General features: G+C 41.0%; 1 protein-coding gene across 1 annotated transcript in view; it reads left to right on the top strand.

The window, feature by feature from the left end:
* HMCN1 (hemicentin 1) overlaps nucleotides 1–14233 on the top strand; it is a 921797-nt gene that overhangs the window by 251508 nt on the left and 656056 nt on the right. The window contains exon 29 of the mRNA XM_075322013.1: nucleotides 3226–3352. Coding sequence (XP_075178128.1) covers nucleotides 3226–3352 — 127 coding nt within the window. The remainder of the gene's footprint in view (nucleotides 1–3225; nucleotides 3353–14233) is intronic.

The raw sequence follows: 14233 nt of genomic DNA, 5'->3' as shown, positions 1-14233 counted from the left end.
ACATGATTCACTTAAAAAAGTTGTTCACCACATTAACATTGATGACCTATCCTTAGGATTGGTCATCAATGTCTAATCGGCTGGGGACCGACACCAGATACAACCGCAGTTCAATTGTTGGTGCCGGTGGCAGCAGGAAGGGACCTGAAATGCTCAGTTCTGGAGCTGCCCACCTTCTAATATTGGCCACGGCTAGGTACCGCACTTTTGTCTCGCATTCAAATCAACAAGAGGCAGATGTGCAGTACCCAGCCACAGACATTATTAGAAGATGAGGCAGCTCTAGAACTGAGCATTTATGTCCTCAGGGTGCCACCATTGGCACCAATAACATGTGATATTCAGGGGTGCCAAGTGGCCAATCCTGCCCACCCTGGCCAATCAGACATTGGTGACCTATCCTAAGGACAGGCAAACAATATCAAAGTAATGGACATCCCCATTAAAATTAAAATCATCATTATACTGGCCATAAATAAAAATATCTCACATACTGTGCTCCTAAAAAAATTGCCCCTTATTGTACTTACTGCACAAAATATTCCACCCCCACACTGCTCCTCTGTATAATATCTCCATAATGTCATCCCTTCCCAAACTGCTCCTTTCTATGATACTCCCCTCACACTGCCCCTCTCCATAATATCTCCAAACACTGACCGTCTCCATAATGTGGTCCCCAACACTACCCCTTTCCATAATGTCATCCCGCCACACTGCCCCTCTGTATAATATCTCCAAAGCACAGCCCTTCTCCATAATATGCCCCCACACTGCCCCTCTACACATTTACCCACCACACTGCTCCTCTCCATATTGTTCCCCCAGAATGCCCCTCTCCATATTGCCTGCCCACAGTGCCCCTCTCCATAATATCTCCCACCACACTGCCCCTCTCCATATTGCCCCACCACACTGTACCTCCATAATATTCCCCCCACAGAGCCCCTTTCTATAATACTCCCTCTCCCTAATATATAGCACCAAATCTGCATCTCCTGGCAAAAAAAAGCAGTTTAGGTGCGGATTTCTGCCAGGAAATGCAGATTTGGTGCAGAAGTGTATACACCAGATTTCTGCACCAAATTTGCATCTCCTCTCAGAAAACCGCATCAACACGGCATCTAAACCACATTTTTTGTCAGACCTAGAAAGTTGGTAGAAATGAGCATCATAAAGTGCTAATGGGTTGCGAAAGGGCCCGAACATTGTTGTTACACAGGGGCACACTTCTGTCTGTGTCAGTTTCGGCTCAGGGGCATATATGAGACTGATGAGTTTGGGAGACCAGCAGTCAGGCTTCAAGGTCCCAAATAAATTCCTGAACATAAATAGTGTTTTGTTATACAATTCTTCATATAGATGAGATCATAGAGCACTTTTCAATCAGAACTGTTACATTTTCTCATAGGCAATATAGTAAACATTTGCTTGGCGAAATGGTGGCATGCCTTTTAAGGCCCCGTCACACTAAGCAACATCGCTAGCAACATCGCTGGTAACGAACAACTTTTGTGACGTTGCTAGCGATGTTGCTGTGTGTGACATCCAGCAACAACCTGGCCCCTGCTGTGAGGTCGTTGGTTGTTGCTGAATGTTCTGGGCCATTTTTTAGTTGTTGCTGTCCTGCTGTGAAGCACAGATCGCTGTGTGTGACAGCGAGACAGCAACAACTAATGTGCAGTGAGCAGGGAGCCAGCTTCTGCTGAGGCTGGTAACTAATGTAAACATCGGGTAACCAAGAAGCCCTGTCCTTGGTTACCCGATATTTACCTTTGATACCAGCCTCCTCCGCTCTCACTGCCTGTGCTGCCGGCTCCTGCTCTGTGCACATGTAGCTAGCTGCAGGACACATCAGGTTAATTAACCTGATGTGTGCTGTAGCTAGGAGAGCAAGGAGCCAGCACTAAGCAGTGTGCGCTGCTCCCTGCTCTGTGCACATTTAGCTGCAGCACACATCGGGTTAATTAACCTGATGTGTGCTGTAACTAGGAGACTGGGGGCTGGTCACTGGTTGCTGGTGAGCTCACCAGCAACTCGTGTAGCCACGCTCCAGCGATCCCTGCCAGGTCAGGTTGCTGGTGGGATCGCTGGAGCGTCGCAGTGTGACAGCTCACCAGCAACCTCCTAGCAACTTACCAGCGATCCCTATCGTTGTTGGGATCGCTGGTAAGTTGCTTAGTGTGACTGGACCTTTAGACTTTGCAGCGGCACAATGGTTAACACTTTAATGGGGTTGTCCATGACTCAGACAACCCCTTCCCAATAATTTTATTTCTCCCATGTAAAACAATAATAGCTATACTTACCATCAGTGCTGATGCTGTTCCTATGATGTCAGAACGAGTTAAACGATCCTGGTAGAGATTTTGGCCTTTCCAAAGATGCTGCTGATGGGCTCAAGACACAAGAATAAACACCTTAAGTCACCCAGTTTTCTAGGTACAGGCATAAAGAGAGTGAACTCACATTGTTTTATTCTAAAGAGTGGAATCTGGTTTATTGTAGTGAGATCCCTGGGCTTATGAGGAAATTTGAAATCGAATATGAATCATCCCAATAGCTCTTATTTATAGATTCTTCTAAAATAAGCCGATAAGCAGGCTTGCTGCATAATGGAAATTATTTTGCTTCAATTCCTGTTGGACACTCAATCAAGTATGAAGATCATCGCTGGATGATTTGTGGAAGTGTCATAATACCAACTATGCTATTAGGCCAACAGTCAGGATATACACATGTTATGTCATATGTGTCTTACAACCAATCAGCAGCCGCTTCACATTTACCTCATTAAAACAAAGAGTGAAGAGCCCACTGATTGGCTGCCAGGCTCATGTGATATAACAACATCACTCAAGCCCTGGAAAGCCGGGTGCTCACATTGCTGGAACAGCGCCAACAGTGGAAGTGGGTGTAGTCTGTTATTAATCTACATGGGGGAAATATGGGGATAGAGAAGGGATTGTCTGTAGTGCACAATCCCATAAAGGTTTGGAAAAAAAAATCCAAAAACTTCCATTATGGCTTTATGGTAGTTTTGTAATTTAGATATTCTTTTTCTTGAGGGGGGAGTTTTTGAAATCCCTATTAAAAGGTCTAAGGTAACATGTAAGAATAATCATAGAGCTAAAGCATATAAATATGAGAATGTTCCTTTCCCAAGAAGTCTGTAACATTTCATCCATTTAAAAGCATTCTTAATTAGTTTTTTCTGTCTACTAGATCCTCCTGAAATTGTAAGCAGTGGAAGCATCATTAATGTTTCTGTAATAGCTGGAAATGAAGCTAAACTGGAGTGTAAGGTGAAAGGAAAACCATTCCCTGCCATCCAGTGGTTCAAAGAAAATAGGTAAGAATTTAAAGAAACGTATACGGTACATTTTACTAATAAATGTAGGAAGGCTTTACCTTACCTCTGGATAAATTAAATTATACATGAAGAGGTTTCTTTCTACGCATCCTGATGGTTTTTGTAACATTCTGCAATGCCATAAGTTACATGCCCAACAGTTCACAGATTTGGTGACATAAATTTAACCCAACATTTTTAGAAAAACTGGTCAATGAAATACTCTAAAAAATTTTCAGATGCTGCATTAACCTTTATATTAATATGTAAAAATGTATTATTTCCAATGAAGATCTCTGGCTCAAGTGTGCCAGAAGCACATAAAGCAGGGATACTTTGTATATCCTGACTGTTGGCTTTGTGGCACCCCAGTGGTCATGGGAGCCACAGTGGCGTTCAGAGGGCAATGCTATGTCTAGAAGCAGTGGGGAAAATCTCCATGTCAGGTACAATTAAACACAACACTTCCGAACTCAGGCCAGAAGAGGGTGCTCAACTCCTGTTTGGGGCGAGCTTCCCTGTGCATTCTGGGCTGGGGAGGGGTTAGACAGAGGAACAGGAAGAGGGACCTCACAACATGAGAGGCGAGTAAAGAAAACAGTCGCTGTAAGAGAGCTGTCTGCAAGCTTTCCAGAACCGAGCGAATCAGGACACCAGGGTCCTCGACGGACGGGTGCTAACGGCCTAGCAGTAAACCCGGAGGGCAGGAGATTCCACATCTCCTGGCCCACCAGAGACTCCCAAGGCAAAGTAGCACAATAGAGCCCGAGGCCGGCTGCAGAAATACAAGCGGGTCCTACAGTGGCTCAATTAAAAATAAATAATAATATTTAAACAAAACAATAAAACATTAATACTTTACATTTTTTCAGTTATTGAAATTTTTTTTTGGACAACACCTTCCCTTTAACACATGCTTTTTTCTACATTTTGTGCAGTAGTATGATGAAAAAGCAACATTTTTGCTGTTTTTTTTTTTTTTTTTTTTTTTTTTTTTATGATTTTTGCTTCAGGAGTAAGTAACACTGTAGAAGAAGAACATTCTTACCTGAAATGTTTAACTTGCTTTCACCTGAGTTTTTTTTCACTGAATATAAATCTGTCCTTATTTTTCTTCCATCGGCTCTAGTTAATAAAATGTGATATGTATATGCATATGATTAATCGAATACTAGGACTGATCTCTACTAAACATTTTTATTTTGCCTTCTTGGTTATTAAAAATTTCATACATGTAGATTTATTTTATTTATGAAGATTTTACACCATAGAATAAGAAATAAACATGCAGAAAAAGTTGCCATTGATACACTGTTAATTTACTAAGATTTCTTACAAAAGCAAGATTTCTTGCAGTACGTTGCACCAGGGCAATGTTTTTTAATAGACCAGCAGTAATCCGCCATCATGTGGGTATCCCAGTATCCTCAGTATTTTTCCTCTATAGTTCTTAAATCTTGGTGGAATCAATCACCCTGCTTTTCACTTAAGTAACTAAGATTTTCTGGGAAATAATCCAAGTGTCTGTGGAGATTAACCTTGTGGAATTAACCTTGATACTCATTGTACAGCCAGGTAAAGGAAAGAAGATAGCATTCTCTCTACTAGTTCAGTGTAATTACCTGCTTTAGAGTTCCCCAAAAAATTCCCCAAAAAATTGTGCACAACCATATTAAAAGAAGACCATGCAACTGCCTCGAAATCATTCAATGAATCTTTGAAATGTGGATCTTTCATCAGTTCTCCGATTAGAGGACCGTCACAAATTCCCACCTTTAGCTCCTCCATGGCCAACGCTGGAAATTTTCTGCAGATGTAGTTGAAGCATCTTTCCTCTGTTTGGAGCCTTTACAAACTGCTTGATTAAACCTAATTTGATGTCCAGTGGTGGTAAAATAATCTTATTCCTGTAAACCAATGGTTCTACATTTACATTATTTTCTCCTACTACCATGGGTTCTCTCAGAGGCTCAGTTTTCTCACCCAGTGCTCAATTTTTGATCTACTATCCCAGAAACAAATAAAACAAGAATACTTGCTGTCTCAGGAGAATATTCACCATCTTTAGATCTATGCAGATTTGCTACTGATGATTGTGGTTTGATATTTTCTGTAGGGCCAGAGTAATTGTGTTTTCTGCTCTTCAGTCGTCATCTTCTGCGGGCTTTACACGAGACGAGCTATCGTGTGATGCATTGTCAGGGTCACGGTTTTCGTGACGCACATCCGTCATCGTTCACGACGTCATCTCGTGTGACACCTCCGAGTGACGCAGAATCGCTCACAAATCGTGAGTCGTGTACTAGTTGCTAAGTTTTAAAAAAATTGTTTATTTAACATGGCGCCGGTTGTTCATCGTACCCGGGGTAGCACACATTGCTCCGTGTGACACCCCGGGAACGATGAACACAGCTTACCTGTGTCCCGCAGCACCCGCCGGCTATGCGGAAGGAAGGAGGTGGGCGGGATGTTTACGTCCCGCTCATCTCCGCCCCTCCGCTTCTATTGGCCGGCGGCTGTGTGACGTCGCTGTGACGCCGAACGTCCCTCCCCCGTCAGTAAGAGGATGTCCGCCACCCACAGAGAGGTCACTCAGCAGGTAAGTACGTGTAACAGGGGTTTAACGACTTTGTGCGACATGGGCAGCGATTTGCCCGTGACGCAGAAACGACGGGGGCGGGTACGATCGCTCGTGCAATCGCATGATAGATCGTAACGTGTAAAGCCCGCATTAGTTGAGTGACCTATTGAGATTTTTGTCTCCATTGTGTTTAAGCACACATTTTACGCTCCATTTCTGTGGAACACACCACCGAAAGAGCCAATATAGAATAACAGATGGTCAGTTATGTAATTCACTAATACCTTAATACTTATTTAAATAATGTATTTAATAAGTATTCAAGTATTTGTCACACACCTTACAGACCATCTATGATTGTATAATTAAAAAATCTATAATTCCTGTGTGGGCAACTGTACATTATCTAAAAAGTACAGCTGCTACAAAAAAATAATTACATTTTTTGATTCAGAGAACTGAATATACATACCTAAATTCAAGCTTAATACCTGATGGACAAAAAAAATGTTTTATTTGTTTCTCACTGTTATGTGACAGTTTTATATGTTGGCTCATTGTAAATGCAGAAATACCAAATAAGTTTGAATTTTTTTTTGTTTATTCTTGTTTTTACATAAAAAAGTATTTTTAATAACAAAACATTTTTTTCCTATGAAGTTTTCATACTTTAAATAGGGTTATTTTAATATTTTTACAGTTTCTTTATTTTTATTCTACATTTCTTTACTTAAGCGGGCTTTACACGCTACGTCATCGCTAATGCGGAGTCGTTGGGGTCACGGAATTCGTGACGCACATCCGGCCGCATTAGCGATGCCGTTGCGTGTGACATCGATAAGCGATTTTGCATCGTTGCAAAACCGTGCAAAATCGCTAATCGGCGACACGGGGGTCCATTCCCAATTATCGTTACTGGAGCAGTAACGAGGTTGTTCGTCGCTCCTGCGGCAGCACACATCGCTGCGTGTGACGCTGCAGGAGCGAGGAAGCTCTCCCTACCAGCCTCCCGGCCGCTATGAGGAAGGAAGGAGGTGGGCAGGATGTTACGTCCCGCTCATCTCCGCCCCTCCGCTGCTATTGGGCGGCGGTTCAGTGACGTTTCAGTGACGTCGCTGTGACGCCGCACGGACCGCCCCCTTAGAAAGGAGGCGGTTCGCCGGTCACAGCGACGTCGCCGGACAGGTAAGTATGTGTGACGGCTCTGGGCGATGTTGTGCGGCACGGGCAGCGATATGCCCGTGTCGCGCAACAGATGGGGGCGGGTACCCACACTAGCGATATCGGGACCGATATCGCAGTGTGTGAAGTAGCCTTTAGTCTTTCTCCATATCACTTGAACTTTCTCTTGTCTAATTAGAGATCTAATACCCTATAATTCTAATATATTACAAATAGAGATGAGGGGACCTGTTGAAGTTCGGTTCAAAGGATTCATCCAGACTTTAGATAAAGTTTGGTTTGGGACCCGGAGTTGACCTGAACACTAATTGGGCAGTTCAGGTCTCCACCCGCATGCACCCAGCCATAAACAGAGGACTTCCAGGGGCTGGTGGGCAGGGTTTTTCATTTTTTTTGGCGCATTACATCCAATCATGCTGTTGTTACCCCCAGTGCGAGCTGTTCAAACACTGCAAGCGGCTCGCACTTGGCCGAGCACTGAGCGTACCTGAGCACAGCAATTCTTGCATATGTAAAGCATTCGAACTCCAAACCAAAACTATGTTTTTTGTAAAGTCTGTGTTTGGTACAGATATGGAACACTGACCCTCAGGTTCACTCATCTATAATTACAGGGTAATAGACGTCATTGTTACTGTTTATGGAAGGTCCTAAAAGACCACCATGCCTGGCAGACATAGAGGTCATTTTGTTTTACCTCTGTTGCCATGACAATCACTGGTACCCTTATTTTAGTATTTATTTTGTACTTACATCAGTAGGCAGAGTAAATACAATTAATTAAAAGTTTGTCATGGAATGATTTTTATTAGCCCAGTGTGGGCTGAGCGTTACTGCTGATGAGCCTAGTGGGCCCAGTAATGGGCTGTAGTAGGCAGGGGAACTGTAGTCATGACAACTTCACTGCAACTTGTCAACTAACACCACGAGGCTGAGCTGGAGCTAGCAGGCGTAGTTTAGCTGTGTTTGTTATTTTCTTTTTGTGAAAGCCTAAGAGGGGAGTAATAATTAATCCCAGACATCCTGATTAAAGAAATAACTCACTTTATGTTTAATCTAAATTTGTAATAATAGTTACAATAGTTTAATAGATTGCTATTAAACTATTATACTTAATTAATATATTTCCCACAAACAAATATACTTACAATGTATGGCCCTTTCTACAAAAGTAGTGTCTACAACAGTTGTATTACAAGATGAAGCCATACACCTTGCAAGAAAAATAAAAAAATAAAATACAGTATATATTATATGTATATAGATACACAGGTGCATCTCAATAAATCAGAATATCATCAAAAAGTTCATTTATTTCAGTAATTCAATACAAAAAGGAAACATATATTGTATAGAGTTATTACACACAGAGGGATCTATTTCACGTGTTTATTTCTGTTAATGTTGATGATTATGGCTTACAGCCAATGAAAACCCAAAAGTCATTATCTCAGAAAATTAGAGTTACTGAAATAAATTAACTTTTTGAGAATATTCTAATTTATTGAGATGCACATGACTGACAATTCTACAAGTTTTCCCACCTACAAATAATAAAGAGGTCTGTAATTTTTATCGAAGGTACACTTCAACAGTGATGGACAGAATAAAAAAAACAACATAAATCACATTGTATGATTTCTAAACATTTAATTTGAATTTTATAGCATGAAATAAGCATTTGATCACCTACCAACCAGCTACAATTCTGGCTCTCACAGACCTGTTATATTTTCGTTATGTAGCCCTTGTATTCTGCACTCATTAACTGTGTTAATTGCACCTGTTTGAATTTGTTACTTTTAAAACATACCTGTCCAGACGCTCAATCAATCTCACTCCCACCTCTCTACCAAGGCTGGGATGAGCTACAGGACAATAGGCAAGCACCTTGGTGAGAAGGCAAAAGCTGTTGGAGCAATTATTAGAAAATGTAAGAAACACAAGATGATTGTCAATTTTACTAGGTCTGGGGCTCCATGCAAGGTCTCACCTCGTAGGGTAACGGTGATTCTGAGAAAGGTCTGGAATCAGCCCAGAACTACATTGGAGGATCTGGTCAATGACATGAAGAGAGCTGGGTCCACAATATCAAAGATTACCGTTAGTAACACACTATGCAGTCATGGATTAAAATCCTGCAAGGTCTCCCTGCTCACACCAGCACATGTCCAAGCCCGTTTGAAGTTTGCCAATGACCATCTGGATGATCCAAGGGAGGCATGGGAAAAGATCATGCGGTCAGATGAGACCAAAATAGAACTTTTTGGTATCCACTACACTCGCCGTGTTTGGAGGAGGAAGAAGAAGGATGAGTACAACCCAAAAAACACTGTCTCAATCATGAAACATGAAGGTGGAAACATCATACTTTGGGAGTGCTTTTCTGCAAAGGGAACAAGACGACTGCACTGTTTTGAAGGGATGATGGATTGGGTCATGCATCGCAAGATTTTGGAGAATAACCTCCTTCCCTCAGTAAGAGCATTGAAAATCGGTCGTGGTTGGGTTTTCCAGCATGACAATGACATGAAACACACAGCCTGGGCAACTATGGAGTGGCTCCATAAGAAGCATTTCAAGTTCCTGGAGTGGCCTAGCCAGTCTGCAGACCAAGCCCCCATAGAAATACTCTGGTGGGAGTTGAAAGTCAATGTTGACCTGGGACTGCTTCGAAACCTGAAATATCTGGAGAAGATTTGTATGGAGGAGTGAGACAAAATCCCTGCTGTAATGTGTGCAAAGTTGGTCAAGAACTACAAGAAGTACAGGAAACATCTGATCTCTGTAATTGAAAAGAAAGGTTTCTGTACCAAATATTTGCCTCTTTAGGACCGCTGACTGCAAATATTTGTCAGCTTCTGCTGGACTTTGTGCAGAGCCGACGTTTAATTACGGTCAGCGGTCAGGAGGGGATTGCGACCCTCTGTATGCTCCAATTGCTAGGGTTCCGGAGACATCATCAGAATCTGAATGGATCAGGTCCTGATGATGTTAACGCCTTGCGATCTTCTATGTGCCACGATCAGTAGTGATTGATAGACGTTTCAGAGAAACAGTGAGCTCCTTCTCTTACCTCACCAGCTCCTCTGTGACACAATCATGGGGGAGCTGAGGGTCGTCATGGCAGTCACACTATTTAACCCCTTCAGTGAACAGTTTAAAAAAAATGCGTCAAAAAATGCTTTTTCATCATACTGCAGAAAAAGTAGAATAAAACGCAATCAAAAAGTTAAACATAAACAAAAATGGTATTATTGAAAACTACAGCTTGCCCTGCAAAAATTAAGCTGCCACACAGTTCCATCAGTGGAAAAATAAAAATGTTATAGCTCTGAGAATACAGCAATTCCCCAAAATTATTTTTTTTAAAAAAATGTTTTTATTGTGTAAAAGCAGCAAAGCATAAAAAAATAACATATAGTAGTAGTTTCGCTGTTACCTACTGACCCAAAGAATGAACCTCCATTGTTACTTTTACCAGACAGTGAGCATAAAAAAAATTGCAAAGAAACAATTCCTAAATTTCTGTTTCATGTTATTTCTACCAAATCTGAGAATAAAAAAACTATCCAAATATGTTAAGTGCCCAAAAATGGTACCAATACAAACATCAACTCATCACACAAAAAACAAGACCTCACATGGCTCTCCTGGTACCCTTGTGAAAAGAAACTATCTGGTTGAAGTAGCAATTTTATGATAAAAATGTATTTTTTATTTTCATGGCTAAATGTCATAAACTTCTGTGAAGCTCCTGTGGGTTCAAGGTGCTCACCAAACATCTAGATATATTCCTTGAGGGGTCTAGGTTCCAAAATGGGCTCACATATGGGGACGCTCCACTGTTTAAGCACATCAGAGTCTCTCCATATACGACATGGCGTCGGCTAATAATTCCAGCCAATTTTGCAGTCAAATGGCTCTTCTTCACTTCGAAGCCCTGCCATGTGCCCAAACAGTAGATTTCCACCACATGTACGGTATCAGCGTACTCAGGAGAAATTGCTCAACAACTTTTATGGTGCATTTTTTCCTTATACCCTTGTGGAAAAAAGCTGTTAAAGTGACAATTTTGTGATATTTTTTTTTTTTTTATTTATTTTCATGGCTCAACGTCATTAACTTCTGTGAAGTTCAAGGTGCTCATCAGACATCTACATGTCTTCCTGGAGGGATCTAATTTCTAAAATTGGGTCACTTGTGGGAGAACTCCACTGTTTAGGCACTTCAGGGGGTCTCTAAATGCGACATGATGTCCCCTAACGATTCCAGGCAATTTTGCAGTCAAATGGCTCTGCTTCCCTTCCGAGTCCTGCCGTGCACCCAAACAGTAGATTTACAACACATATGAGGTATCATCATACTCAGGAGAAATTGCCCAATAAATTGTATGGTGCATTTTCTCCTGTTACACTTGTGAAAATGCAATAATTGAGGCTAAAATAAAATTTTTGAGGGAAAAAGTAAAATTTTCATTTTTTTCTTTCTAGATTGCTTTACTTCCTGTGAAGTCCCTGAAGGGTTAATAAACGTCTTGGATGGGGTTTTGAGCAGTTTGAGGGGTGCAGTTTTTAGAATGATATAACTTTTAGTTTTTTCTGTCATCTAGGCCTCTGAAAGTCACTTCAAATGTGATGCGGTCCCTAAAAAAATGGCTTTGTAAATGTTATTGGAAAAGTGAGAAATTGCTGATGAACTTTGACCCCTTCTAACTTCCTAACAAAAAAAGTTATGTTTCAACAAAGGTGCTGATATAAAGTAGACAAGTAGAAAATGTTATTTATTTATTTTTGTAACATAACTCTGGTTTAAGGGTATATGAAAATTTCCGATATTTTCACAAATAAGATATTGTCTAAATTTTTCCACTATCTTGAAGTATAATATGTCACAAAAAATGTTCTCAGAAAAACTAGGATCTGTTGAGTGCTCTAGAGTTATAACCTGTCAAAGTGACACTGGTCAGAATTGAAAATATTTTCCCGGTCAGAAAAGCAAAAACACACTCTGGTGCAAAAGAGTTAAGTTCTGTTTTTCTATTGTATCAAATTCTTATTTTATGCAATAAACTGCAAATTAATTATCTAAAACTCATACAATGTGATTTTCTGGCTTGTTTGATTTTTTTTGTTTATTCTGTCTGTCACAGTTGAAGTGTAAAGGCCCCGTCACACTAAGCAACATCGCTAGCAACATCGCTGCTAACGAACAACTTTTGTGACGTTGCTAGCGATGTTGCTGTGTGTGACATCCAGCAACAACCTGGCCCCTGCTGTGAGGTCGTTGGTTGTTGCTGAATGTCCTGGGCCATTTTTTAGTTGTTGCTGTCCTGCTGTGAAGCACAGATCGCTGTGTGTGACAGCGAGACAGCAACAACTAAATGTGCAGGCAGCAGGAGCCGGCTTCTGCAGAGGCTGGTAACCAATGTAAACATCGGGTAACCAAGAAGCCCTTTCCTTGGTTACCCGATATTTACCTTTGATACCAGCCTCCCCCGCTCTCACTGCCTGTGCTGCCGGCTCCTGCTCTGTGCACATGTAGCTAGCTGCAGGACACATCGGGTTAATTAACCTGATGTGTGCTGTAAGTAGGAGAGCAAGGAGCCAGCGCTCAGTGTGCGCTGCTCCCTGCTCTGTGCACATTTAGCTGCAGCACACATCAGGTAATTAACCCGATGTGTGCTGTACTAGGAGAGCAAGGAGCTGGGGGCTGGTCACTGGTTGCTGGTGAGCTCACCAGCAACTCGTGTAGCCACGCTCCAGCGATCCCTGTCAGGTCAGGTTTCTGGTGGGATCGCTGGAGCGTCGCAGTGTGACAGCTCACCAGCAACCTCCTAGCAACTTACCAGCGATCCCTATCGTTGTTGGGATCGCTGGTAAGTTGTTTAGTGTGACTGGACCTTACTTATGATAAAAATCACGGACCTCTTCATTTTTTGTAGGTGGGAAAACTTGCAAAATCAACAGTGTATCAAATACTTATCTTCCCCACTGAGAGTGTGAGAGAGAGAGTGTGTGTGTGTGTGTGTGTGTATATATATATATATATATATATATATATATATATATATATATATATATATATATATATCAATCTATATCTCAATATACAATACAACTTAACTTGCAGGACTTGGAGGTCAGAAGTACCTATGTTGAATTAAAGCAGGATCATACAATGGACTTTAACAATTAATTGAATGTTCTTTATATGAAGGGTTTGGAATGGGAGCTATTACTAATAAAATAATCTGATATTTATACATAGAAATTCCCATTATACCAGTTTACCATTCATTTCCTAAGGTCCATAAAGAGGTTTTTCCTCCCCCCATGAGACCTATTGTTTCAGGCATAGGTTCTTTTAGTGAAAGGCTTGGAGAATGGGTAGATCATTTTTTGAAACCCCTCGTCCCATTAACACAGAGTTTCCTTGGGGATTTTAGATATATAATTTATGTTTTGGAGAAAGTACGGTGGCAGAATGATTATGTTTGGTTGCTCTGTGATGTGGTAGGACTTCGATTTCCCATCACATTGCTTTAAGATGTGTCAGATATTATCTACACCGATATTGTTCCTATGATTCAAACATACAAAATTTTATTATCTCTGCAATCGATTTTCTGCTTAGACACAATTATTTTACATTTATCAACAGATATTTCCTACAGACACGTGGCGTTAGTATGGGAGCACGTTTTTCCCCTTCATTGGCAAACATCATAATAGCCATATGGGAAGAAAATTTTATTTTTTCAGATAACAACCCATTTAAGAACGGTATTGTCTGGCTAGGAAGATATATAGATGACCTGGTGTTCATTTGGAACAAGGATATTCTGGGGAAAGATTCTATAAATAATTTTTTTAACTATCTAGACACTAATGATTACAATCTTAAATTTACTAGTTCTGCACATAAATGCTGAGTTAATTTTCTGGATAGGAGATGCAACTACAAATCTCATAGACATTTCTCCATTTAGGAAAAGTACGTATTGTAATAGTATTTTGACAGCCAATTCCAACCGCCCCAAATATACTATTAAAAGCATCCCTCTAGGTGAACTCATTCGGTTAAAAAGAAATAGTACCCAAGATTACACATATAAA

The sequence above is a fragment of the Anomaloglossus baeobatrachus genome, chromosome 8, assembly GCF_048569485.1.
Source record: "Anomaloglossus baeobatrachus isolate aAnoBae1 chromosome 8, aAnoBae1.hap1, whole genome shotgun sequence".
NCBI classification, from domain to species: domain Eukaryota; kingdom Metazoa; phylum Chordata; class Amphibia; order Anura; family Aromobatidae; genus Anomaloglossus; species Anomaloglossus baeobatrachus.
This window is presented reverse-complemented; position numbering and strand designations above follow the sequence as displayed.